General features: G+C 52.8%; 1 protein-coding gene across 1 annotated transcript in view; it reads right to left on the minus strand.

Moving 5' to 3' along the window:
* Window positions 1–6196: 6196 nt before the first annotated feature.
* The window catches only part of ankfn1b (ankyrin repeat and fibronectin type III domain containing 1b), a 24329-nt gene continuing 6955 nt past the window's right edge, over window positions 6197–23570 (minus strand). Inside the window, exons 3-18 of the mRNA XM_067244127.1 lie at window positions 19959–20156; window positions 18868–18981; window positions 18521–18618; window positions 17017–17107; window positions 13841–13948; window positions 11498–11597; window positions 11115–11247; window positions 10852–10971; window positions 10462–10677; window positions 9034–9200; window positions 8779–8929; window positions 8307–8475; window positions 7897–8063; window positions 7484–7691; window positions 6666–7324; window positions 6197–6484 (exon numbers count right to left, since the gene is read on the minus strand). Coding sequence (XP_067100228.1) covers window positions 6197–6484; window positions 6666–7324; window positions 7484–7691; window positions 7897–8063; window positions 8307–8475; window positions 8779–8929; window positions 9034–9200; window positions 10462–10677; window positions 10852–10971; window positions 11115–11247; window positions 11498–11597; window positions 13841–13948; window positions 17017–17107; window positions 18521–18618; window positions 18868–18981; window positions 19959–20156 — 2987 coding nt within the window. The remainder of the gene's footprint in view (window positions 6485–6665; window positions 7325–7483; window positions 7692–7896; window positions 8064–8306; window positions 8476–8778; window positions 8930–9033; window positions 9201–10461; window positions 10678–10851; window positions 10972–11114; window positions 11248–11497; window positions 11598–13840; window positions 13949–17016; window positions 17108–18520; window positions 18619–18867; window positions 18982–19958; window positions 20157–23570) is intronic.

The following is a 23570-nucleotide window of genomic DNA, read 5'->3' on the forward strand; positions in this document are numbered from 1 at the left end:
CTCATCCCTCCTCTTCCTTGCCTTCTGCCTCCATGACTGTTCTTCACATCTTATTAGTTGTTGGCGCTCGTGGTGTTTCTCTTCTAACAAGTCGCCAGGCGTCCTGGCATTTCAACAGAGAAACGTTAGGAGCAAAGCTGTTGTTTCCCCTCTCTCACTACGATGGGGGATTTTCACCCGGAGAGCCGAAGCCGGGCTGCGTTCCCCAACATCTTGCAAACGATTAGGAACAGTTCGCAACACTGCAGACCATCACAAACTGCTGACGCCTTCCTTCATCCTCAGAATCCGTGGCGAAGACGTTCCGCTCCAGCCCGCCAACATGCTAGCTGATCAGTCATCCCAAGAACAGTTGCGTTCACAACTTTTATATGAGCAACTGTCACACTGACCATGTGACAGGAAGGAGTTGAGGGTTGTGGAGGGCGTGTGGGGGTACATGTGTGTCGTTAGGGAGAGCGTGCGGTCAGGGTGGCTGTCCAGGGCAGAGCCCCGGTCAGGGGAAGGTAATATCACGGCCACCCAGGCCCTGTTTATGAGCAGAGTGAGGAGCTGTTGGGTTTGGACCTCAGCCTTTAACTTCTATTCTCAATTCCCCTCCTCATCCCTTTCTCTCCATATATGTCTCCCCACCTCCCTTCCAATCTGTCTATACTTTTCCCCTCCCTCCCTCCCTCCCTCCCTCCCTCCCTCCCTCCCTCCCTCCCTCCCTCCCTCCCTCCCTCCCTCCCTCCCTCCCTCCCTCCCTCCCTCCCTCCCTGCCTGCCTGCCTGCCTGCCTGCCTCCCTCCCTCCCTCCCTCCTTTCGTTCCCTGGTGTTTGGAGGTGAGCTCCTGGCCTGTGTGGGAGCCTGTTTAACGGGTCTCCAACTGTTCCTTTGAGGGTCAGAGGAGCCGGCGGAGGGCTTCGGGAGGGGAGGCCGGTGCCGCTAGATCAGACACATGGGGGGTCCGGGGTGGGGAGGGGGAGGGGGTGTGGAGGGGATCCGGGGTGTGGAGGGGGTCCGGGGTGGGGAGGGGGTCCGGGGTGGGGAGGGGGAGGGGGTCCGGGGTGTGGAGGGGGTCCGGGGTGGGGAGGGGGAGGGGGTCCGGGGTGGGGAGGGGGAGGGGGTCCGGGGTGTGGAGGGGGTCCGGGGTGGGGAGGGGGAGGGGGTCCGGGGTGGGGAGGGGGAGGGGGTCCGGGGTGTGGAGGGGGTCCGGGGTGTGGAGGGGGTCCGGGGTGGGGAGGGGGAGGGGGTCCGGGGTGGGGAGGGGGAGGGGGTCCGGGGTGGGGAGGGGGGGCTGCATCCACCCTACTTCATGTGAACTACAGAGCTCCACTTCAAAAACAAGCATGCAGACACTGGCCCAGAGTGTGCGCACACACACACACACACTTAGCAGGCTAAATCATAAGCTTACGTGCACATGCCAAATGAACATGTGTGCCCAAACACGGGAACACACACACACATTCCGATATTATTTAGAGACACTGCTTCTATTAGGCGCAACTTCTCACTTCTGTTGCTGATCCTCACCAGCTCACCAGTTCCCAAACAAAGACAAAAAACATGTTTCTCTCTGTCACACACAAACACACACACACACTCACAAACACACACACACAAACACACACACTCACACAAGCTTCACTTGGGGGAGGCACCCTCTCTAACTCCTCACTGGGACTCCCACACCCTCCCTCCTCTGAATTCACTGGCACTTGCAGAAATCTCCGCGGCGCCAGTGAAGCAGGGCTCATCTCTGGGGAACAATAAAGCAGATCTTCATAAAAACTTCAAAAAGCCCTTGCCAAGTGTTTTATAGGTGCTCTAAAGGTTTATTAGCCCTGGGGAGAGAGAGCTGAGTGATGCAGTAATCTCACCACCGCTACACCACCCTGCACCCCCCCCTCTCCCCCCACCACACTGCTGCCTGCCCGTGTGTGTGGGGTGTGTGTGTGTGTGTACATGGGGCAGAGATGAGAGGGAAACAGGTGATACGTTTGCCAAAGAATGGAAAGGAATGAGGGGAACGAGGCGTTCTGTCATTCGCCGGCGGTTCTGGAAACAAACGACCCAGATGAAGACGTCACATCTTGGGTCTTTTCTACTCAAACCCCCCAAAAAATACATAATCTACAAAGGAAAATACTATTAAAGCAACATGTTGAGATATTCAGGATTGTTTTAGCATGTTAAATATGTATGGACATCTGTTTTAGTTTTTGTTGTGTTTGTTGAGGTAGGTTGATGTGATGTGATATACAGGGCAGGACTGTAAATACGTGAACATACATGAGGCATCCATCTCGGAAGGCTGCATGCATCTTTGAGATTGTGTGGTAGGTCGGCTCAAAGGCAAGGTCTCAACCATGACCTCAGAAGGGGTCAAGTCTAAGACTGGAGGGGCTGAGAACAGAGCAGAGTGTGTGTGTGTGTGTGTGTGTGTGTGTGTGTGTAAAGGGGGAGGGGGGTCATTGAAGCAAGAGCTTTCAAACACATACACACTTACTGCAAGACTTCACTGCTGAATCACATCTGAATCACTGTGGCCTTTGGAAGTCCTCACGAATAAGCACATTCAATGATTCTTCCAGTTTGATCCCCACCACCTCAGCCTTTTACTACTGCATGAAATCTCAGAACCTCTATCCACTCCTAGGAAGTCTGAATTACCACTATTCATGGGCTTTTTAGAATGTTTTCTTTCAAGTATTTCAATATTCCAGGGACTAAAAATAGCATGGGTGTTCCCGGAGTGTTCAGGTTTAGAATTAGGTGTCATGCTTCCAGGACAATTCTTAAGTTACGGTTTGATAAACGGTAAAGGCCTGCTCTTAACGGTGAAGCCTGGACACCACCGTGTGTCATGACGCGGTGTGTAGTTCCTGCGTGTAGTGATCGTGTGTTTATGTTTATGGATATTTGACGTATACCGCAGCAGGAATACGAGAACTGTATGCGTGAGGGAGTGTGTGTGTGGTGGTGTGTGTGGTGGTGTGTAGTATCTGTTGACAGGAAAACATGCAGTTTTTTATTTGCTCAGTGGATGTGAAAACACATGGTGGCAGGGAGGGGGGAGGGGGCTGGGGGGGTAACCAGTCACCAGGCTGTGAGACCGGCTCAACTCTGCACAGAACTCACAATTCACAAGCCATGCGATTGAGAGACATTACTCAAATTCAAAACATTCCATGCATTGTTCTCAGAGAGGGGAAGTAACAAAGTACAAATACTTCGTTACTGTACTTGAGTAGATTTCTCAGGTATCCGTACTTCAATATTTTTCTGACAACCTTTTACTAAAACACTAATACAAGTAGTAGTAATGACTACTTTTTACTTATGTCAGAGTCCATATTTCTTTAACTAGAGTTAAAAAAACGCAGTCCGTCTTTGTAAACATGAGTATCTGTACTTGTACTTGAGGAGAGGGATGTACGTTCTGCTGCCATGTCTGAGCGTTCGTCTCAATGGACAACATTCTGAATCAAACTCTCTATTAACATTAAACTATCAATACAAAATAACTTTTATTTGGCACATTCCAAGTGTGTGCATCTTTCTTCACACTCACAAACATGCTAATAAACAGCATCACATGAACATGTCTGGTCTTAAAGGGACCGCGTTGCTGATCTACAGATTAGAGCTGGTTGTCCAATGCAGCTGCCCTCTGATTCTCCTTCATCGAGCGACCAGCTAACACAGATGACATCATCCGCTCGTATAGGCACAGTCAGCTCTGCCTATCACTCATCTTCCTGCTTCAAGCGGAGCCATTTAATTTGATGTGATCTTAATCGCAGAATGTTATTCTGGCAAACTGTGCTAAAAGGTTGCTGTTGAATGGGCTCTGCTGACCTAACGGGCTGGTTACATTCTGAAAAGCCTCTGAAACAGGAAGTGTTACAAGAGTTGACATCCAGTAAAAGCCTGAACTCTGTGACTTCCTACTATTGTGCAACCAAAAAAGATAAATCCCTCAGAAAAACAAAGCTGGGTTTTATTTTATAATATTCATTTATTGTTCAATAAAAATAGATTACAAAAAAAATGACGTGATGTCTCCTTCATGGTTGCCCCCAGAAGATGTGCCAGGGAGTCCTGGTGAGGATGAGGACTTCCTGTTTCCTGTTCCGCCTGGGGAGGGAGTGACTATTCACCCCTCTGACACAGACTAACAACCGTTACCGTTGACCTCCAGACCGGGAGACGAACCCAGACCTCATGACGTTTACAGTACTTACATTCAACCTTTAATATACACACACAGGTTTGGTTGTAGTGGTTGATGTTTTTGCAGTTTGCCCTTGTAAATTCAGTCTTTAAAGAAGTGTGGATAAAGACCACGACTAGGCGATAACACAAGAGTTCAAAGAGTTCAAATGGCAGAATCAAGACGTTCGAATTACAACGTATCATGAGTTGCTCTTCTTGGTCTTTTACACAATTCAGCACCAGGTTTCATGGGAGGGGGCGGGATCAAATGTGTAAACACCCCATGTCAGGCAGGGAGAAGCCAACGTGACCAAGAGAAGGTTCTAGAACATGATTCTAAACTTTATTAGGCCTAGAATGGTGACTACAAGTCAGAAATGTCTTACTAAACTCATTTGGAAGGTGTCATCAGGACAAGCCTATATGAAACCAAGATATTATGTAAAACATGTTCAGGGTACAACGTTACATCAGGGATGTGGACAGTGCATTGCTGTTTTTCAGGGAAAGTGTCAGTTGCAGGCCTTCCTGATTAAGATGTCAAATAAAGTTATAGAGACCATAATAAAATCGAACTGGGGAGTGATTTGGCATTTTACTGACCTCCCACGTGCTACAGTTTTGATAAGCTACTAACATAATTGGGGTCAACAGAAATCTGGAGCCATTGTGTATCCATCCTACTTAGTACAGCACTGCACAGACAGAGAGCCCCTACACTGGAAGCTAACAACACCTGCAGCAGCTGTGTCTGGGATACAACTGGCTTTAGAAACACAAAAGAAACACCGCACTGGTTTTAGTCTAACAGTAAGCACAGCAACACTAAAGTACTTTGGACTCCTCTTCCGAAACCTGGCATATCTACAACACGAGCGTTTCCAGTCACTCAGTAAACTCAAGCGAAGGAAGGAAAACCACTCGGAGGTGAAGTATTGCTCTTCTTTCCTGGTTCCGTTCGGTCTGTCTGGGTTTCGTTTGGATCCAGAGCGCGGATGTTGTTTCTGGTTTCTGCTCTGGATGAGGATGACGTCTGCAGTGGCCAGAAACTCCAATAAACTAAGTATTCGTTCCTCTCAGGACAGATGGGAAACAGAGGAATGTAAGTGCCAGGATCCCACGAAAACTCTCTCTCTCTCTTTCTCTCTCTCTCTCTTTCTCGCTCTCAGTCTCTCTCTCTCAGTCTCTCTCTCTGTCTATTTGTTCCTGGCCCCTGAGTTACCAGGGAGAATAGAGCAGCCAGCCAGCGCAGGGTGAGCGGGGGGCAGAAAGGTCGAATCGTCGAGCAGCTTCAGTGTCTTCCCAGCGTCGACGCCAGCCCTCCTTCCTGTTTCCCGCCTGGTGGGAGCGCTCCAGGGCCCGCGTCCCGGGAACGTCGGCATGTCCGGCTCCCGAGCCAACAGCTTTTGGAACGGCTCGCTGGACGCGCTCGTAGGAAAAGCCATGTCTGCGTGCCCGTGTCATTCTGGCAGCCGTACGCCCCTGCTCAATGTGCTGGCAGCCGGCAGAGGCGGCGGCGGCGTGACATCCATCTTCCTCACGGTCACGTCCCCTCGCGCTGTCGGCCGTCTGACAGGTGAAAAGGCTTTTTCCACTCTTCTGTTGGTCGTTTGGTGTCCAGATGACGATGTATAGTTGCAGAGAAAGCACAGGGAACTATGGTAGGAAATCCGCATGTCGGTGAAGAGACTTTGTAGGAAACAAGAATCTCAAAGCAGCATTTATGAAAAACAACAGAACAACGTAAAAACCATCTAGGCTCTGTAGCTACAGTGGTGAACAGTAGAACGACGACCAGGGGAACCACGGCAACAGGGGTTAAGGTTGAGGGGAGACAGATAGAAGGTCCAGCTCCTGTTCATTTCAAGCTGCCCCCAACCGCCCCTCCCCTTTTAGCTTGCATGAAAAGTCTCACCAAAGTCAACACAGTAGTCTATACTGCACTCCCCAAGGTCCCACCTTCGACCACGCCTCTCCAACCCCCCCCCGGCCTTCACACGGTGGTCGCCCGGCTGTGCTTCAGTGCCAGCGGGGAGTACTCTTTGATGCGGACGCACAGCTTTCCCCTCAGCCAGGGGTTCTGGAGCTCCAAGGGGCAGAAGTCGTCCTGTAGCCATTTCTCCCTGTCCTCCACCACCAGCACCAGGCCGAAGTGCTGCAGCTGCTCCTGGCTGTACACGCCCTGCTCCTGGGCCCCCAGGAGACGCCTGGAGACGGCGTTCATCTCCTGCACCACCAGCTGCACCATCTCCCGCGCCGACGTGTCCCGGGTGACCCGCAGCTGGGGAGGGGGGACGGGACAGATGGACAGAGGTTAGAAGAGGAGGTAAGGAGAGACAAAGAGAGAGAGAGAGGGAGAGAGAGGGAGAGGGAGGGAGAGGGAGAGGGAGAGGGGGAGAGAGGGGGAGGGAGAGAGGGAGAGCACCTTGATGCTGGTCTCCTTGGGAAGGCCCGTGCGGTACTGGGGGTAGACTCTCAGCGTGGCGTGCCAGCCTCTCCTGTGCGGGCCTGGCGAGGGCGACGACAGCCTCTGGGTGCCGCTGTCCTCCGACAGGGTGCGGGCGGGCGGAGGGGGAGGCTGGCATCGCTCGGCGGGGCAGCAGCGGTCCACGGAGGAGGGGCGCGGCCAGCGGCGTCGGGGGGGAGGAGGGGGCCGAGGGGGAGACGGTGTAGGAGGAAGGCTGGGAGGAGGAGGAGGCGGGGTGGGGGGCGGAGGGGAACTCCAGGCTGCTGGTCCGGACGCAGAAGGCCTGCCGCTTCTCCGTGATGCGTAGCAGCTCGATCTGCCGGCTCGGGAGGATGAAGTCACTGTCGAAGAGCTCCAGAGCTCCGCCCCCCCTGCTCCTGCGCCTCTCCCCCCCACCGACCCGCTCCCCCGGGCCCGGCTGGGGGTCCGAGGCCTGGAGGACGTCGGGGGTGGTGTCGCTCAGGGCTCCTCCCCCACATCCTCCGTCGCTACGCAGGTAACCGGGAGTCTCGGGCGGGGCGGAGGAGGAGGAGGAGATGGGCGAGGAGGGGAGAAGGTCCAGCTCGCGGGGACTCTGGGCACGGCTGGAGTCGTAGTCGCTGTCGGTGGTGAGGAAGACCTCAGACGAGACCTCTTCGTCGGAGAGCCCGTGGTCTAAGGGTTACAGACACGTTACACAGTCCATGGTGAGAACAGAACTGAACTGAAAGGTATATCTCTATAAGTAAGACTTTTACCTGTCTTATAACCTGTCTTTTTCTATCATTCTTTTCTCCCTCTCTCTCACTCTCAGTCTCCCTCTCTCGCTCTCACCTGAGTGTTTGCGGCAGGGCTCTGGTGAGGGCATGGGGGAGGGCAGGTAGTCTGGCTGTGAGGAGGTGGAGTGAGGCTTGTCGGGCACCACGTCCTTGGAGAAATCTATGATCCAGGCCAGGGAGATGCCTCCCGTGGGCTGCTTGTAACGGGCGTACTGCAGGGCGTCCATGATCCAGCGAGCCTCGCGCCAGATTTCCTCCATGTGCTGGGAGAGGACGTGAGGGAGGGTTACGGCAGCGTGAAGGTTAGAGAAGGTATTACCAGATACTCACACACTCTCTTTCTCTCACACACACACTCTCCACTGCTTATTTCTCTCCCTCCATCTCTCTGTCTCTCCTCCTCTCCTCCCTCTGTCTCTCCTCCTCTCTCCGTCTCTCTCTGTCTCTCCTCTCTCTCCTCTCTCTCACCTGTATCTGCTCCTGGACCTTCTGGTGTTTCTGCTTGGCGGCGTTGAGTTCGGCCTCAGAGAAGGCTTCTCTCAGGGTCTGCTGGGCCATGAGCGACTCCAGCTCCAGCAGGGCGGACACCCTGCAGTACTGGCCCATGAAGCTGGGGCTGTAGGCGTCAAAGTGGACTGGAGAAACGCACACTTACAAGTTAACATTCAGCGACAGCGAGAGTCTTCGCCTCAACGCCGGTAGCTTCCATCAATAACCACGTCCACAATCGAAGATTATCGGTCAAACGGAAAACCAACCACTAAACCGTCACTTCAACAATCAACGGCCTGATCCGGACTGACGGTTGTGTTTTTGGCGGTCCAGTTTGGCCGCGGGGCGTGTGTGTGTGTGTGTGCGGTGGTTGTGGTGGTACTGACCCAGCTCAAAGATCTGCAGGGGCAGGGTGAGGAAGCCGGAGCGAGGGGTGTAGGGGTTGTTCTGCCCCGGGGCCGTGCACACGTCATCTGAGGGGGGCAGGAGCAGGAGGAAGGATACCTTCTCCCCAAACTCCAACACCTCCTGGCTGTAAACACGGAAGTCCTGCGCCTGGGGAGCACGCGGGGGCACAGTCACACACACAGCAGGCGGAGAAGAGGATAGAACACACTACAATATACTTGCATGTCCCAGTACATACTAGAAATGTAATAAACTCAACGTGACATGATGGAATCTGGTGTTCCCTGAATGGGCTGGTTTCAGCTGGTTGATGCTAGTTGGCAGTCATGGCAACCAGCATCATGGAAATGAACCCTGGAGAGTGTTTGGTGGGATGGGCTGAGGGAAGCCAGACTGCGGTGGTCTAGTGTGGGTGATCAGAGGCTCCTAGGAGGGGGCTGGCTGTCTGACCTGGCTGACGGGGATGTTCATGTGGGCCATGAGGTCCTTGGCAGCGCTGCGGAGGTCCTGGAGGAGGCGGTGTGGAGCGCTCTGCACATCCTGGTCCATCTCCAGAGACTCGTCTAGCGAGGCCAGGGCCTGCAACCACTGCCACTCCTCCCTGAGACACACAAATAGAAACACACAAACTATTTATAATCCCAATTCCAATTAGGGATATTAACCAACCAATGGGCCCAAGTCCCAAACACAGCGTCTACTGACCTGGAAACATTGCAGTTGTCTCGTATCTTGGTGTGACACAGAACGTTGGGCAGCTTCTGAGGGACCAGGGCTCGGATCTGGTCCACGGAGCTGCAGAGCTTCAGGTAGCCCAGGTACAGGCCTGGCGACAGCAGCTTCCGACTCCGTCTGTGGAAGGCCAGCTTCTCCTGGAAGCAGCACAGCACAGGGGAATGAGTGCTGAAGCTGACAGAATCCACTTGGTTCATGCTGTTGCTAACCACACTGAACCCATTCAATGGCCCCATTCTTTGACGTATTGTTGACTTGTATTGTTTGTTTTGATGGTGCTGCTACTTTGAAAATTGAGTCTGTGGTATTTCAACTGACAACATTTATATTACAAAACAACCACATCATCATGTTTTTACCAAACATATCTGGCCGAGAAACATGATTTTATGATGTATAGTATCAGTATTGTTGTTGCGGTGCCACATACTGAGATGCAAACCATTGTTTCAGACTGACAAACCCAAACCACGACACAGCACAAACAAACTAAGTCTACGACTATGGATATCAGGTTTGTACTGTGGCACAGAAAATACAAATTGTCCTTTGTTTTTTTGTATTTACCAAGGGCAGAAAAACACAATCGAAACATTGTTGGAGATGCAGTAAACAATAGCTTGGTTAGGTCTGTTGAATTGTACAATTATTCTCATCTGGAAGAGTGAAAAAGGCACTTGAGGGACTTTTAGGTGAGAGGTTTGAGATAGTGTGGCTGGCTGGATAACATGGGACTTATCTGGCATTTAAATGCCTTCTATGACTCAACTGGGCTAGGTGGAAGAAAGTGACAGTTGGGAACAAGCTGTAAGCTGATTAACACGAGTGAGAGTTGAAAGAACCACAGTGTTGTCGTTGGAAACGTATTTCAGTTTGACTTCCTACTGTTTCTGGGCTGAGTGTAGTAAAGGATTTGGGATATGTAAATATTTACTGAAATGGACTACGGATCAGATTTAGATCTGTGTCAAGAAGTAAGTGTACTTTGATCTTTACTTGCCTATCCACAAAGCTGCTTTGAATTCTTTCATTTTCACTATGCAGACAATGGAAGGTTAACCCGGAAGGAACATGGGCTATCATCCCTACTGTGTTCTACAATCAGACAAACAACATATACACTGTAAAACACTGTTGTAGACTGACATGCTACAATTCAGTAGCATGAAGCAGCTCCGGATGCTGTCCAAGTGTGGCTAACGATACAGAGCTAAACTAAGCTAAGCTAAGGGTAAGCTAAGATAAGTGTAAGCTAAACTAAGGTAAACTGAGCTAAGGTAAGCTAAGCTAAGGTAAACTGAGCTAAGCTAAGGGTAAGGTAAACTGAGCTAAGCTAAGGTTCAGTTAAACTAAGCTAATCTGACCTAAGCTAAGCTAAAATAAGCTAAGATAACTCACGTGGAGGGTGATGAGCAGCATGTCCAGAGCAGTGGGCTCTTCCGGGGAGGATATGGACTTGCGTTGGAGCTGGAGCTTGCACAGCTGCGTCCAACGCACCCCCTCCAGAGGTGGACAGATGCTCATGTCTCGTATCAACACCAGCAGGGCGTTGCCGTGCTTGTCTTTGATTGGCTCAAAATACACCTGTCCCAGGTCCTGGGTTCCCAGCATGCCCTTCAAGAGAGCCAAGAATGACACTTAATTGGATACCATTAACCAATGTTCATAGGTCAAGAACTGACGTAAAAAACCGCAATGGGTTGGTTGTAAATATGTTTTAGGCCACGGTTCTGTTCGTTAGTTACACACTAGGCTAGGTCAGTGTAGAGCTGGTGGGTGTGGCCGTACCTGCAGGTGCGACACGGCCTGCAGCATCTTGAGGCGTGTCTGCAGGGTGCATGAGCAGGAGGACTGGGAAGGGATGAGGCACTGCTGGAGCCAGGGGATCTCCTCCCACAGGTAGGACACCTGGAGGACCACAAGGTACCCACACACACAACACTTATCTGACGAGGCAAACCAAAACCTTCCTTCTCACAGTTCCATCAATGCTGAAAGGTAGAGGGTCATAGAGTGTTGTCAGTGTTGAAGGTACAGGGAGTGACGCTGACCTTAGTAAACCACAGGAAGTCCTGCATGAGAGAGCTGGAGTAGGAGTCGTCTATCTCCACCACTGGGATCTGGTCCTCAGGGGTCACCAGGATGTTGTCATCTCTGTAGAGGATGGTGGTCAGATACAGGCCCCTGTGGATCCACAACCAGACCAGTTATATACTGACCCATTACCCAAATACAGGCCCCTGTGGATCCACAACCAGACCAGTTATATACTGACCCATTACCCAAATACAGGCCCCTGTGGATCCACAACCAGACCAGTTATATACTGATCCAGGACCAGACCAGACAGTTATATACTGACCCAGGACCACACCATACACAGTTATATAATCATCTCAGTCTCAAGTTAATACATTGATTGTCACGATCTTACCTTTTCAAGCTTTTGACAAATTTGCTGGTGGGTTGGAAGAGATGGCGAAGGCTTTTGGATACGGAGTGTTTTCTGACATGTGGCGGTGCTTTGCATTGCTCTGCTGAGACAAGGAAACAGGCTCCATCATGTTTTGATCCACTGCTAATAGAACAGAACACCGCTACACCGTCTAACCTCTGATGGCAATTTGTCATTGGTTTTCCCCTCACTTTACTTGGCACTAATAGCTGAACACCGTCAAAACACTGTCACGTTGGGGGAACGTCCTTGCTATGGCAACTTGTTAAATTAACGACAACAAAGTTGACACTTCTCATAACACAGCGGCAGTGGAATGTTTTCAGTCACTTGGTGCGCTCTGGTGGATTTCTGACAGTTGACAGCCATGCTGCCAGTAGACTATAGGCCCATAGAGAGACTGGGGGGGGGGGCTGGGCTGGAGTTTGTGTGTGTGTTTACCTGTACAGAGTAGAGGTGTCAGAGCATGGTATGTTTTCCTGACTTGCAGAGCAAGAAAAAAAAAAAAAGGAGAAAATCCTTATACCAAGCTAGGAGGAGGCCAAGGAGTTGAAGTGTGTGTGTGTGTTTGTGTGTGTGTGCTTGTGTTAACCCTTAGTCTCTCACTGACAGGGAGGTCAGGTCTCTTGGTGGGAACATGTTTATTTTTAGTGGGTCTGGGGGGGGGGGGGGTTGGATTGGTTAGTTGGGGGGTGGGGGGAGCGGGGGAGGAATAAGTGAGATAATGTGCTTTGCAATTCATTAGAAACCAGGAGTCTCCCCCTACACACCTTAACTCTCTCTTCCACCCCAATAAGCCCCCAAGGCACTCTCTCTCAGGCTCAGACCACTTAAATCAATAAATCCCCTATTCAGGGCCGAAATGAACTAATTTTCTTTTCATGAGACGAGTCTAGGTGGAATAACAAGAATACCAGCTTACCTCGCCCTCTCTACGCCCCCCTCCCATACGCCCTCCTAGACCTCTCTCTCTCCAGCCACCATAGCCCTCATGCTGCCTGCCTGCTTGCCTGCCTGACACTGAGTGAGACAGACAGGTATAGCCATCCACTGAGGTGCCTGTGTTAGTGAAGGCCCCTTTCACAGTTTAATTAATAGTGTTTAGAGAAGGTTGGGGGGGGGGGGGCAGCAGACAGGGGGTTCAGGAGGCCTGTAGGGGAGAGGGGGGCTGGCGTTCGGGGGGGGGGGGGGGGGGGGAGTCTGCAGTCAGTGTTAATTTATACCCCTCGGCCGCGCACGGACAGGCCCCAGCTCTACAGGAACAACAAACATGACCCCGGGACAAACGACCCGGGCTACCGTGCGTGAACTTGCTCGTGGTCGGCGGCGACGGCTGGAAAATGCGGGGCAGGGTCGGGGGTGCGTCGCCTGCTTGCTGAATGCTGACTATTATATTGTGTATCATACATCACGTCTATACTACCAAACCCCTACACCCGCCCCCAGCACAACCCCAGCCCTGCACCCACTGCGAGGCAGAGGTAGCCGGGGCAGGACAATACTGACTGAACAGCTCTGGTGAAAACGAACCCACAGCTGGTGTGAAACCGTCAACGTGAACGAGCGTTGACATTTACAGGGTTGCCTCATGAGTAGGTGTGTTTGGGCTCCAGACCTGGGAGACGTGGGGATGCATGGATCATATCTCCACAGAGGCCTCCGTCGAGGGCTTAGTACCAGTCTAGCAACAAGCCAGGTTGCTATGTGTATGTTATTAACAGCAGATATTTGTTCTGTGCACCTTATGCTGTCGCATTCCCTAAGCAGTCATAAAGAGCGTCAGAGGAGAGTGTCCTATAACCCCTCCACCATACCCCCTGGTTTCTCTCTGGTCTCACCCTGGTCTCTCCCTGGTCTCTCCCTGGTCTCTCTCTGGTCTCACCCTAGTCTCTCCCTGGTCTCACCCTGGTCTCTCTCTAGTCTCTCCCTGGTCTCTCTCTGGTCTCTCCCTGGTCTCTCTCTGGTCTCACCCTGGTCTCTCCCTGGTCTCACCCTGGTCTCTCTCTAGTCTCTCCCTGGTCTCTCTCTGGTCTCTCCCTGGTCTCTCCCTGGTCTCTCTGGTCTCACCCTGGTCTCTCCCTGGTCTCACCCTGGTCTCTCTCTGGTATCTCCCTGGTCTCTCCCTGGTCTCTCCCTGGTCTCACCCTGGTCTCTCTCTGGTCTCTCTCTGGTCTCTCCTTGGTCTCTCCCTGGTCTCTCCCTGGTCTCTCCCTGGTCTCTGGGGTCAGTGTGAACCAAATCATCCCCCCTCTGGAAGACTCTCCAGGGTGAGTCTCTAGCACCAGCCAGGGCGGGTGTGGGAGGATAGATGGGAGGTTATACCGTGGCACAAACAGTGGTGATGCTCTTCTTTGATCTGTCCCAGCAGCCGGTCCAGCGCCTCCTTCTGGCCTCGCTGGCGCGGCGCACGTCCGTCGATCTCCCTCCAACCTGCAGGGACACACACACATCATCAGGAACTCGGAGCCAAGAACAGTAACATCCAACAACTGGACTGGAACTTAAAGCCAATGTGTGATCACAGCAGAAATCAAAGTAGCTGTGTTAGATTGATAAATCCCAGCTCTCATCCATGGCACTGTTCCACTGAGAGTGATTGCACTGGGATGAATACATCTTAAAGTATTTGACTGTATTCACACCATTAGTATATCCTTAGAGATTTTACTGTTGCACCAAACCCAAGACTAGGCTGGAAAACGTCACATAACAAACCCTAACCCAACATCTGCTCCCAACAACCACACAACACACTCTCTGTTACGATAGACAAACATAAAAAAAAAAGGATTTTTACACCTCACGCGACACAACGGCAGTTTGCCTTTATCGGCAGCTCATCGGAGCAGGGATCAGTGAGCGCAGCCCCCTGAGGCGAGCACCGCGGCCAGGAGCCGGGAGAGAAGAGGGGTCTGTGTGGTGGCTGAAACACCCCCGTGTGAGAAAGCTGTGGTTGGCTGAGAGACGACTCCAGCACACGCTGCTACTGGCTGGGAACAGGAGGACTGAGAAAGCCCTCAGTATGTTTAGACCTGTCCCTTTCCTCCTCCCTCCCTCCCTCCTTCCCCCCCACCATTCCCTCTCGCACGCACACACACAATTAGACACACTTACACACAGACATACACACAGACGTCCCCTCACTCTCACAGTAAACAGGGAGGTAAACAGGGCCAGAGAGAGAGAGACTGAGAGAGAGAGAGAAATAGAGAAACAGACAAAAAAGTGAGAGAAGGATAGTGTGAGAGAGTGAGAAAGGACAGAGATATAGGACAGAGAAGAGCGAAGAGAGAGAGAGAAATAGGACAGGAGAGAGAAGAGAGAGAAAGGAAAGAGAGAAAGGAAAGAGAGCTAGGAAAGACGAGAGGAGAGAGAGATAGATAGGAAAGAGAAAGATAGATAGGAAAGAGAGAGAAAGGAAAGAGAAAGATAGTAAGGAAAGCAAGAGAGAGATAGGAAAGAGAGATAGGAAAGAGAGAGAGAGTGCCTGGCCCTGGTAGTAGCCATCTCTGTTACGATGCAGAGAGAGAAGCTGCAGGATGATGATGTGAGACGATGTACGGGTGATAAGGCATCCCCCAGAGCTGGGCCCCTGGGGGGGTCTGGGGGGCCAGGGAGGCTGGGAGAGGGGGGCCTAAAACACGGTGAGCTCTATTCCCGGAAAGGTTCCTGTCCTGGACAACACAACCAGGCTCTTTAATGGCCAGAGCCGGCCTGATATAAGGCGGCCAGTGTTGGGCCCTGCGCTGAGCCCTCGTACAGACATGCAAATATTTCCAGCGGTAGGGAAAACACAAACACAGAGGGAGGAGAGGGAAGCCCAGTTCTCTCTTTCTTTAACACACACTCTTGTGTACCTGTGTACTACAAACACACACACACACGTCAATAATGAATACTTGAACAGTCACTCATAGGCCGGGTGTCTGCTCTGCTGGAAATGCTAGTGAAGATGGGACATGTTTTAGTTTGAACTTTATGTCCTTATCTACAATGTATACAAGGCCAAAACATAAACAATAATTTAAAAGATTACGCTATGATAAAGGCACGAGACAGAATTGTTTACACCCATCACACGAGATGGGCTCCCTCACCTCCCTCCCTCACCTCCCTCCCTCACCTCCCTCCCTCACCTCCCTCAGAACATCTACAAGTGTCAGGTACTAAGAGACCACGGAAAGTCAACATGAGTTGACGCACTTTGAGGATGTTCCACAGCAGCTCCAGACAGTCCTCCCACATGCTGTGCAGGCGAGGGAATCCCTCTCTCTGGAGGTCTGAACGACTGCGGACAAGTCTCACCAGTCTACGCTGGTGCTTTAACCTCCCCTCTTTCCCTCCTTCCTTATACCCTCCCCACAAACAGGACAACTGAGGATCTGAAGCACATGTTTCACGGATGAACAGCAAAGTGTTGCTGAGGTGAGATGACAGGGAAAGAGACACCTCAGGCAGATGAGATGCACCCAGAAACAGAGTGAATGAGAGAAAGAGCGTGGCAGAGAGTTGGGGAGAGATTGAGTAAGAGAGAGAGAGAGAGAGAGAGACTAGGAAACAGAAAGCTGGAGGGATTTAGAAAGAAAGTAAAAAAAGAAAGAAAAATTGAGAGATTGACAGATAGGCAGAGAGAAAGACTGAATTATATAAAAAAACGAGAGCAAGGGAGAGAGAGAGATAGATCAAGATAGAGACAGAGTTTGAAAGCGAGAGAGAGGGAGCTCGAGAGCGCCACGGAGCAGGAGGAATCTGGAGAGACACAGAGAGAGGAAGGAGACCGAGCGAGAGAGAGAGAGAGAGGAAGGAGACCGAGCGAGAGAGAGAGAGAGAGGAAGACAGATCCGTCCTGGCCTCCCAGCGCCTCAGCTGTTGGGCAGTATGACCTCACAGCGTCTGCGGAGACAGGAGAGACCAGTCTTCCTAACGAGCGAGCTACGGTTACACGCGCTGACGTCTGGAGCAGGGCTCCTGCTGGCCCGGGGGCCTCCAGCTGTCACCCCCGCACCATCACAACATCTCGGAGCTGACGCTGCGCCCACGTCACCACCCTGTCGGAAAACCTGCTTCACGCCCAATGAGGTTAGATCTGCGAAGCGGTGAGCCGGGCGTGTGAGATCGCGGAGGAAAGTAAAGGTCAACACACAGACACGCGCGTGTGAAGAGACAAACACGCCTAGACACACGTGTAGAGTCAGGTGGCTGAGCGGTTAAGGAACCGGGCTATTAATTAGAAGGTTGGCGGTTCGATTCAGGCTGTGCAAAATGACGTTGTGTCCTTGGGCAAGGCACTTCACCCTACTTGCCTCTGGGAATTGTCCCTGTACTTACTGTAAGTCGCTCTGGATAAGAGCGTCTGCTAAATTACTAAATGTAAATTTGTACACAAATATCAGACAGACACACACACACGCCTGAAAGTTTACAGCAACTTCCTGTTGATTTTGAGTATGTTGAGTACATTTGAAAGGAAGAGAGGATAGAGAAGGAGAAGGACTTACTGGAGGGGGTGGCGCAGGAAGGGGTGGAGATTTGGGGGGGGCCCCAGCCCTTCATGTTGTATGCAGACACATGGACGTAGTAGTAAGTCCCCTTTAACACACAAACACACACACACCTTAGCAGTCCAACTTTGGATATACATTCATATTTAAACAGTTGCTTGGATGTATGTCGGTGGGATGTATGCGTTGTGCTCTGTGTGTGTGTGTGCATCGTGTTTTAGCAGTTTGTTCTTTATTAACGCCTTTGTCAGTGTCAATCCCAGTGTGTGAGTGTGCGTGTGTGTCCCTTCCTGTAGCTAACACCAGTAACACATGGCTTTGCTGTGGAACCAGCCAGCTCTCTCCTTTCTCAGCCAGATCAATCAGGGAGCCGCCAACTCCCTGACCTCATCCTGACCCCTGTCATGTGACGGGGGTGGCCTCAGGCTGACAAAGCTACGGGGTCCGACAGCACCAATAACAGCCCAGCGGTCATGGCCAGAGGAGAAGTCCGGCTGTCTCTGTTCCCGTTTAAAAATGTCAAACATAAATCGGGTGCTTTCTCAAGGGGAGGCTAGCTAACAAGCTGCTCGTCTGAGTATTATGGTCTGGCCCACAACTGTGCGGCAGTGGGTTCTCTGTTATGAAAGACACGGATGGGAGACTTGGAGCACAATAAAGTATGTTTCCACGGAGCCAAAACTGCCAGGAGTCCCCCTGGAGTCCTGGAAGGGAGTCAGGTGGCTGAGCGGTTAGGGAATCGGATTAGTAATCAGAAGGTTGTTGGTTCGATTCCCCGGCAGTGAAAAATTATGTTATGTCCTTGGGTAAGGCACTTCACCCTACTTGCCTCGGGGGGAATGTCCCTGTACTTACTGTAAGTCGCTCTGGATAAGAGCGTCTGCTAAATGACTAAAAATGTAAAATGTAAAAATGTTGTGGGATCAGCCTGATGAATAGTGAGCTAGCGAACCCAGACTCAGCAGCCAGTGTTTCATGCACACGTGATGCTCGTCAGAGACCTTGGTGAGAAGCGGCCACTGTCCGTCCATGTTTTATCAGCCAGCGTTACCAGCTGACGCGTAGCTAGACGCCGTGTTTTTGTGAGTGCTTTCTCAGTCGTAAACAGAGGTTTAGAAGATGGTGTGCCTCCTCTATCTCCGGCCCTGGTTTGAGGTGAGTCGGGAGGAAATTGAGTTTGCAGGAATCTAGGTCACAGCCGTGCTCTGACAGAATGTCGGATGCCCTTTTCACAAAAACCAACACGTAGTTTGATCTGGGGATGGCTTCCACTTGTCTGGGCGTGCGACTGGAGGGTATATACTTTAAATACTCGACGGTGTGCGATAGTCTGACCTTTAATTGATCGCTCAAGAGTGGAATAGACCTTTGTGGATTGAAAGAGAGTAGTTAGTGAAGCTGGGAGGCATGGAGACCTAGAGAAACTGGTGGTCCACCTCAGTGTGTGTGTGTGTGTGAGTGAGTGTGTGTGTGTGTGTGTAGAAGAGGAAGGGATGCTCACCGGAGTGAGGCCTGTGATGTTGCACTGTAACACACTGGTGTCCTCCAACAGCAGCTCTCCCAGGAGAGGACTGAAGGATGGAGAGACGCTCCAGACCACTGGGAAACGGGCACAACAAACGTCAAATAAACACATATTTGGAGGATAAGAAGTATGCACACTAACCCCAGTGAAAGGAAGACAGACATAGACACAGCTGGCCAGCCAGACAGACAGAGACACAGACAGACAGACAGACAGACAGACAGACAGACAGACATAGACACAGCTGGCCAGCCAGACAGACAGAAACACAGACAGACAGACAGACAGAGACACAGACAGACAGCCAGAGATAGGCAGCTCACCCTTGTACTTGGTGACCACAGCTGAGTTGACACTGAGGGGCTCCAGGTAGTCCACCCTGAGGCTGGTGCTGCTGCTGACAGACAGACGGACACTACTGGGAGCCTCCGGAGGACCTGGGACAGACAGACAGGCAGACAGACAGGCAGTTCATATTGTGTTAGTGTAAGGAGGGAGATATTATAAACACATATTCTGTCTTCTCATAACACTACGGTGTTCTCCAGCTTAGCGGTGTGTACGGGACAACAGCACTGCTGTATTCTCAAACAAACAGGCTGTGCTGTGTCTTAGGTCTGGACCCCTATCTGAATCACACTACTGTAGAACAGAGCCTGGGAAAAACCTACAAAACAGCCCACTCATAAAAGTGTGTGTGTGCGCGTGAGTGTGTGTGTGTGTGTGTGAGTAAGTGTGTGTTCCAGTGTGTAATAAAGAGGGAAAAGTCCTCTGTGCATCAAAGTCCAGATTGATTCTGGTGTAAGGGGGCGTCAGTCTGTCCTTCCACCACGCGTGGCATTAGACGCCTGTAAAAAGTTAAAGAGGGAACACAGACGCGCTTCACACACACACGCACGCACGCACACATACACACACATATGCATACCCCAGGCACTCGCTTGGACACGCGCAGGATACACATGCACTCAAGCACACATACACGAAAGCGCATACACACACACACAAGTGCATAAACACATGACTCTGTCCCAGCCGTCATAACATGGAAGCCATTAACAGCTCAGACAGAATGACACCAAAAAAAAGTGAAATCAAGGCGACTCTGGAAAGATCTGGGCACCAACTGTACTATGAGAAGAGGAATGACACACAGATATACTGTACATGCCTGCATGCGTGGCAGATTTGAGCGCTAAACTAAAGGACACATTGCCACTGTGTGTATGAGTGTGTGTGTGTGTAAGAGAGAGAGTGTGTGTGTGTGTTCCTCCTGTGTCAGGAGACAGCAGCATCGCAGGACTCCTACAGCTCGACGTCGTGTTCCAGCGGTCGACGCACCTGACCCTGTACCAGAACCATCCACCCCCCCACACACACACACACACACACACAACAGAGACAGAAACCTTACCGGCGTGCTGGAAGCCCGTCTGCATGCGTCTGAACAGCCGGTGTCTCCACTCCCAGGCCTTCAGCTGCCTCTCCCGGTCCGAGTCCTCCCTCTCCCCGGGGCCCTCGCTCCGCACCTGAGCCTTCAGGGCCTCCACGCGCTGCTCCGCCTCCAGGACCAGCGTGGCCAGGTGCATCGCCCGGCCCTCCAGGCTCACGACTGGAGACACACACCGGAGAGACGACGTCACAGCCTGACCACCGGGGTCACACACACCACTGGGGTCACACACACACACAGCACCGGGGTCACACACACAGCACCGGGGTCACACACACACACACACCACCGGGGTCACATACACACACACCACCGGGGTCACACACACACACACACACACACAGACAGCACCGGGGTCACATACACACAGCACCGGGGTCACACACACACACACACACACCACTGGGGTCACACACACACACACAGCACCGGGGTCACACACACACCACCGGGGTCACACACACAGCACCGGGGTCACACACACAGCACCGGGGTCACACACACACACACACACACACACACACACACACCACCGGGGTCACATACACACACACCACCGGGGTCACACACACACACACACACACACACACACACACACAGACAGCACCGGAGTCACATACACACAGCACCGGGGTCACACACACACACACACCACTGGGGTCACACACACACACACACAGCACCGGGGTCACACACACACCACCGGGGTCACACACACAGCACCGGGGTCACACACACAGCACCGGGGTCACACACACACACACACACACACAGCACCGGGGTCACACACACACACACACAGCACCGGGGTCACACACACACACACCACCGGGGTCACACACACGGCCATGGATGCGCTGCACACGCATTCTAGACACACAGATGTGGTGTGCTGCACATGCACACACTAACACTCACACACGCATTCGCCCTAACACAGACACGCATAGTACACACATTCTCTCTCCCTCTATTCACATATTCCAGTGTTTTTACAGTCCAATCTCTTTATGTGTTTGTTTGTCAGGCCGGCTGGAGCCTAATTCTCCACTTAAGAAGTGTTTTAAACTGGGCAGCCGTTCTTTAAGGACGGTGACATCACCCGTAGCTGACATGACACAGAGAGACACACGAGGCGAGGAAGCAGAGAGAGAGAGAAAGGGAGGGAGAGAGAGAGAGAGAGGGAGAGAGGGAGGGAGGGAGACAGGAGGATAGAGAGGAGAAAAAGAGAGAGAGAGAGATAGAGAGAGAGGGAGAAGGAAGGTGGGAACAGAGTTACACATGGTGTTTGGGTCAGGAGGAGGCGAGGATAGGCAGAGAGACAGAGGAGGGTACAGGGAGCGACAGAGTGAGAGGCTGAGGGCTGGAGAGGGAGACAGTCTCAGTTGACTTCCTCCTCTAAGTGCTTTATCCCAGCAGTGGCCCTGTCCTGTGTTTGCCAGTCCTGCCTCCTGTCTCTCTCTGTGTTTCTGTCTGCCTCGCTGTGTCTCAGTGGATTTCGGCACGAAAGGCTACCTGTCTGCATCTAAACCTCCATTTGTTTTACTCTCCCTGTTGTTTTTCTGTGTCTCTGTCTGCATCTCTCTCTCTCTCTCTTTGTCTTGTTTCAATGTCTCTTTGTCACTGACACCACTCTCTCTTTTTCTCTCTTTGTTTTGGGTCTTTCTCTCAGAGACACTCTGATAGCAGGCCTGTCTAGCTCTGACAGCAGGCCTGTCTAGCAGGCCAGAACCACTGGCTTCCTTTCCAAGCCCAGGGACAAACCAGGGAGAGGAGAAGGCTGGGCGAGAGGAGGAGAAGGCTGGGGAGAGGAGGAGAAGGCCAGGGGGAGGAGGAGGCAGGGGGAGGAGGAGGCCAGGGGGAGGAGGAGGCCAGGGGAGGAGGAGGAGGAGGGAGGAGGAGGAGGCCAGGGGAGGAGGAGGGCCAGGGGGGAGGAAGAGGCCAGGGGGGAGGAAGAGGCCAGGGGGAGGAGGAGAGCAGGGAGAAGGGCCAGGGGGAGGAAGAGGCCAGGGGGAGGAAGGAGGCCAGGGGGAGGAAGAGGCCAGGGGAGAGAGGAGGCCAGGGAGAAGGCCAGGGGAGGAAGAGGCCAGGGGGAGGGAGGGAGGCCAGGGGGAGGAGGAGGGAGGAGGAGGAGGCCAGGGGGAGAAGGCCAGGGGGAGAAGGCCAGGGGGAGGAGGAGGCCAGGGGGAGGAGGAGGAGGCCAGGGGGAGGAGGAGGGGGAGGAGGGAGGAGGCCAGGGGGAGGAGGAGGCCCAGGGGGAGGAGGAGGCCAGGGGGAGAAGGCCAGGGGGAGGAGGAGGCCAGGGGGAGAAGGCCAGGGGGCAGGAGGAGGCCAGGGGGAGAAGAGGCCAGGGGGAGGAGGAGGCCAGGGGGAGGAAGAGGCCAGGGGGAGGAGGAGGCCAGGGGAGGAAGAGGCCAGGGGGAGGAGGAGGCCAGGGGGAGAAGGCCAGGGGGAGGAGGCCAGGGGGAGGAGGAGGCCAGGGGGAGGAGGAGGCCAGGGGGAGGAGGCAGGGGAGGAGGCCAGGGGGAGGAGGCCAGGGGGAGGAGGAGGCCAGGGGGGAGAAGGCCAGGGGGAGGAGGAGGCCAGGGGAGAAGGCCAGGGGAGGAGGCAGGGGGAGGAGGAGGCCAGGGGGAGGAGGAGGCCAGGGGGAGGAGGAGGCCAGGGGGAGGAAGAGGCCAGGGGGAGAAGGCCAGGGAAGAGGAGGCCAGGGGGAGAAGGCCAGGGGGAGGAGGGAGGCCAGGGGGAGAAGGCCAGGGGGAGGAGGAGGCCAGGGGGAGAAGGCCAGGGGGAGGAGGAGGCCAGGGGGGAGAAGGCCAGGGGGAGGAGGCCAGGGGGAGGAGGAGGCCAGGAGGAGGAGGCCAGGGGGAGGAGGAGGCCAGGGGGAGGAGGAGGAGGGAGGCCAGGGGGAGGAGGAGGAGGCCAGGGGAAGCCAAAAAGAAAACTGGCTCTTTGATCTCACTCCTCTGATGGAGTTTGATTAGAACGTTCTTATTAAAAAATACACGTCTCCAGACTTGAGCTGATGGGGAATACCCATTAACCTCTCTCATGCTTCTCTCCATCTCCTCCCCCCTGCCGGTCCATGTGTTGTTTAGGCAGCAATCACAAGAGCAGTCACAGTAAACAGCACTTTCTCTTCAAATGTTTTCATTAAGTAATACCTTTATAGAACAGTCTGGATGTCTGTTCGTGTGTGTGTGTTCGTCTGGGAGCGTGTGTGTGTGTGTGTCTGGGTGTGTGTGTGTGTGTGTCTGGGAGGCTTCACCACATCTAATCATTAGCAGAGCGTCGAGTCCTGCCGCCTTCTGGATCTCAGAGAGCAGAAGTGGTGATGAAGATGAGTGATACGGTATCATTACCAGGGCCTCTTCATCACCATCAGACTTTCACACTTTCCCAACAATTCTTTTCTCTTTCAGCCAGGGAAAGAACAGAAGGCGTTTTCTCTCTCTCTCTCTCTCTCTCTCTCTCTCTCTCCTCTCTCTCTCTCTCTCTTTCTTTTTTTTTACTTCCAAAGTGTGGGAACGTGTTATTGTTGTGAGATGAGGGGGTCGTTTGTTTGTTTGCAGTAGT

The sequence above is a fragment of the Osmerus mordax genome, chromosome 10 (genome assembly GCF_038355195.1).
Source record: "Osmerus mordax isolate fOsmMor3 chromosome 10, fOsmMor3.pri, whole genome shotgun sequence".
In the NCBI taxonomy this organism is placed as follows: domain Eukaryota; kingdom Metazoa; phylum Chordata; class Actinopteri; order Osmeriformes; family Osmeridae; genus Osmerus; species Osmerus mordax.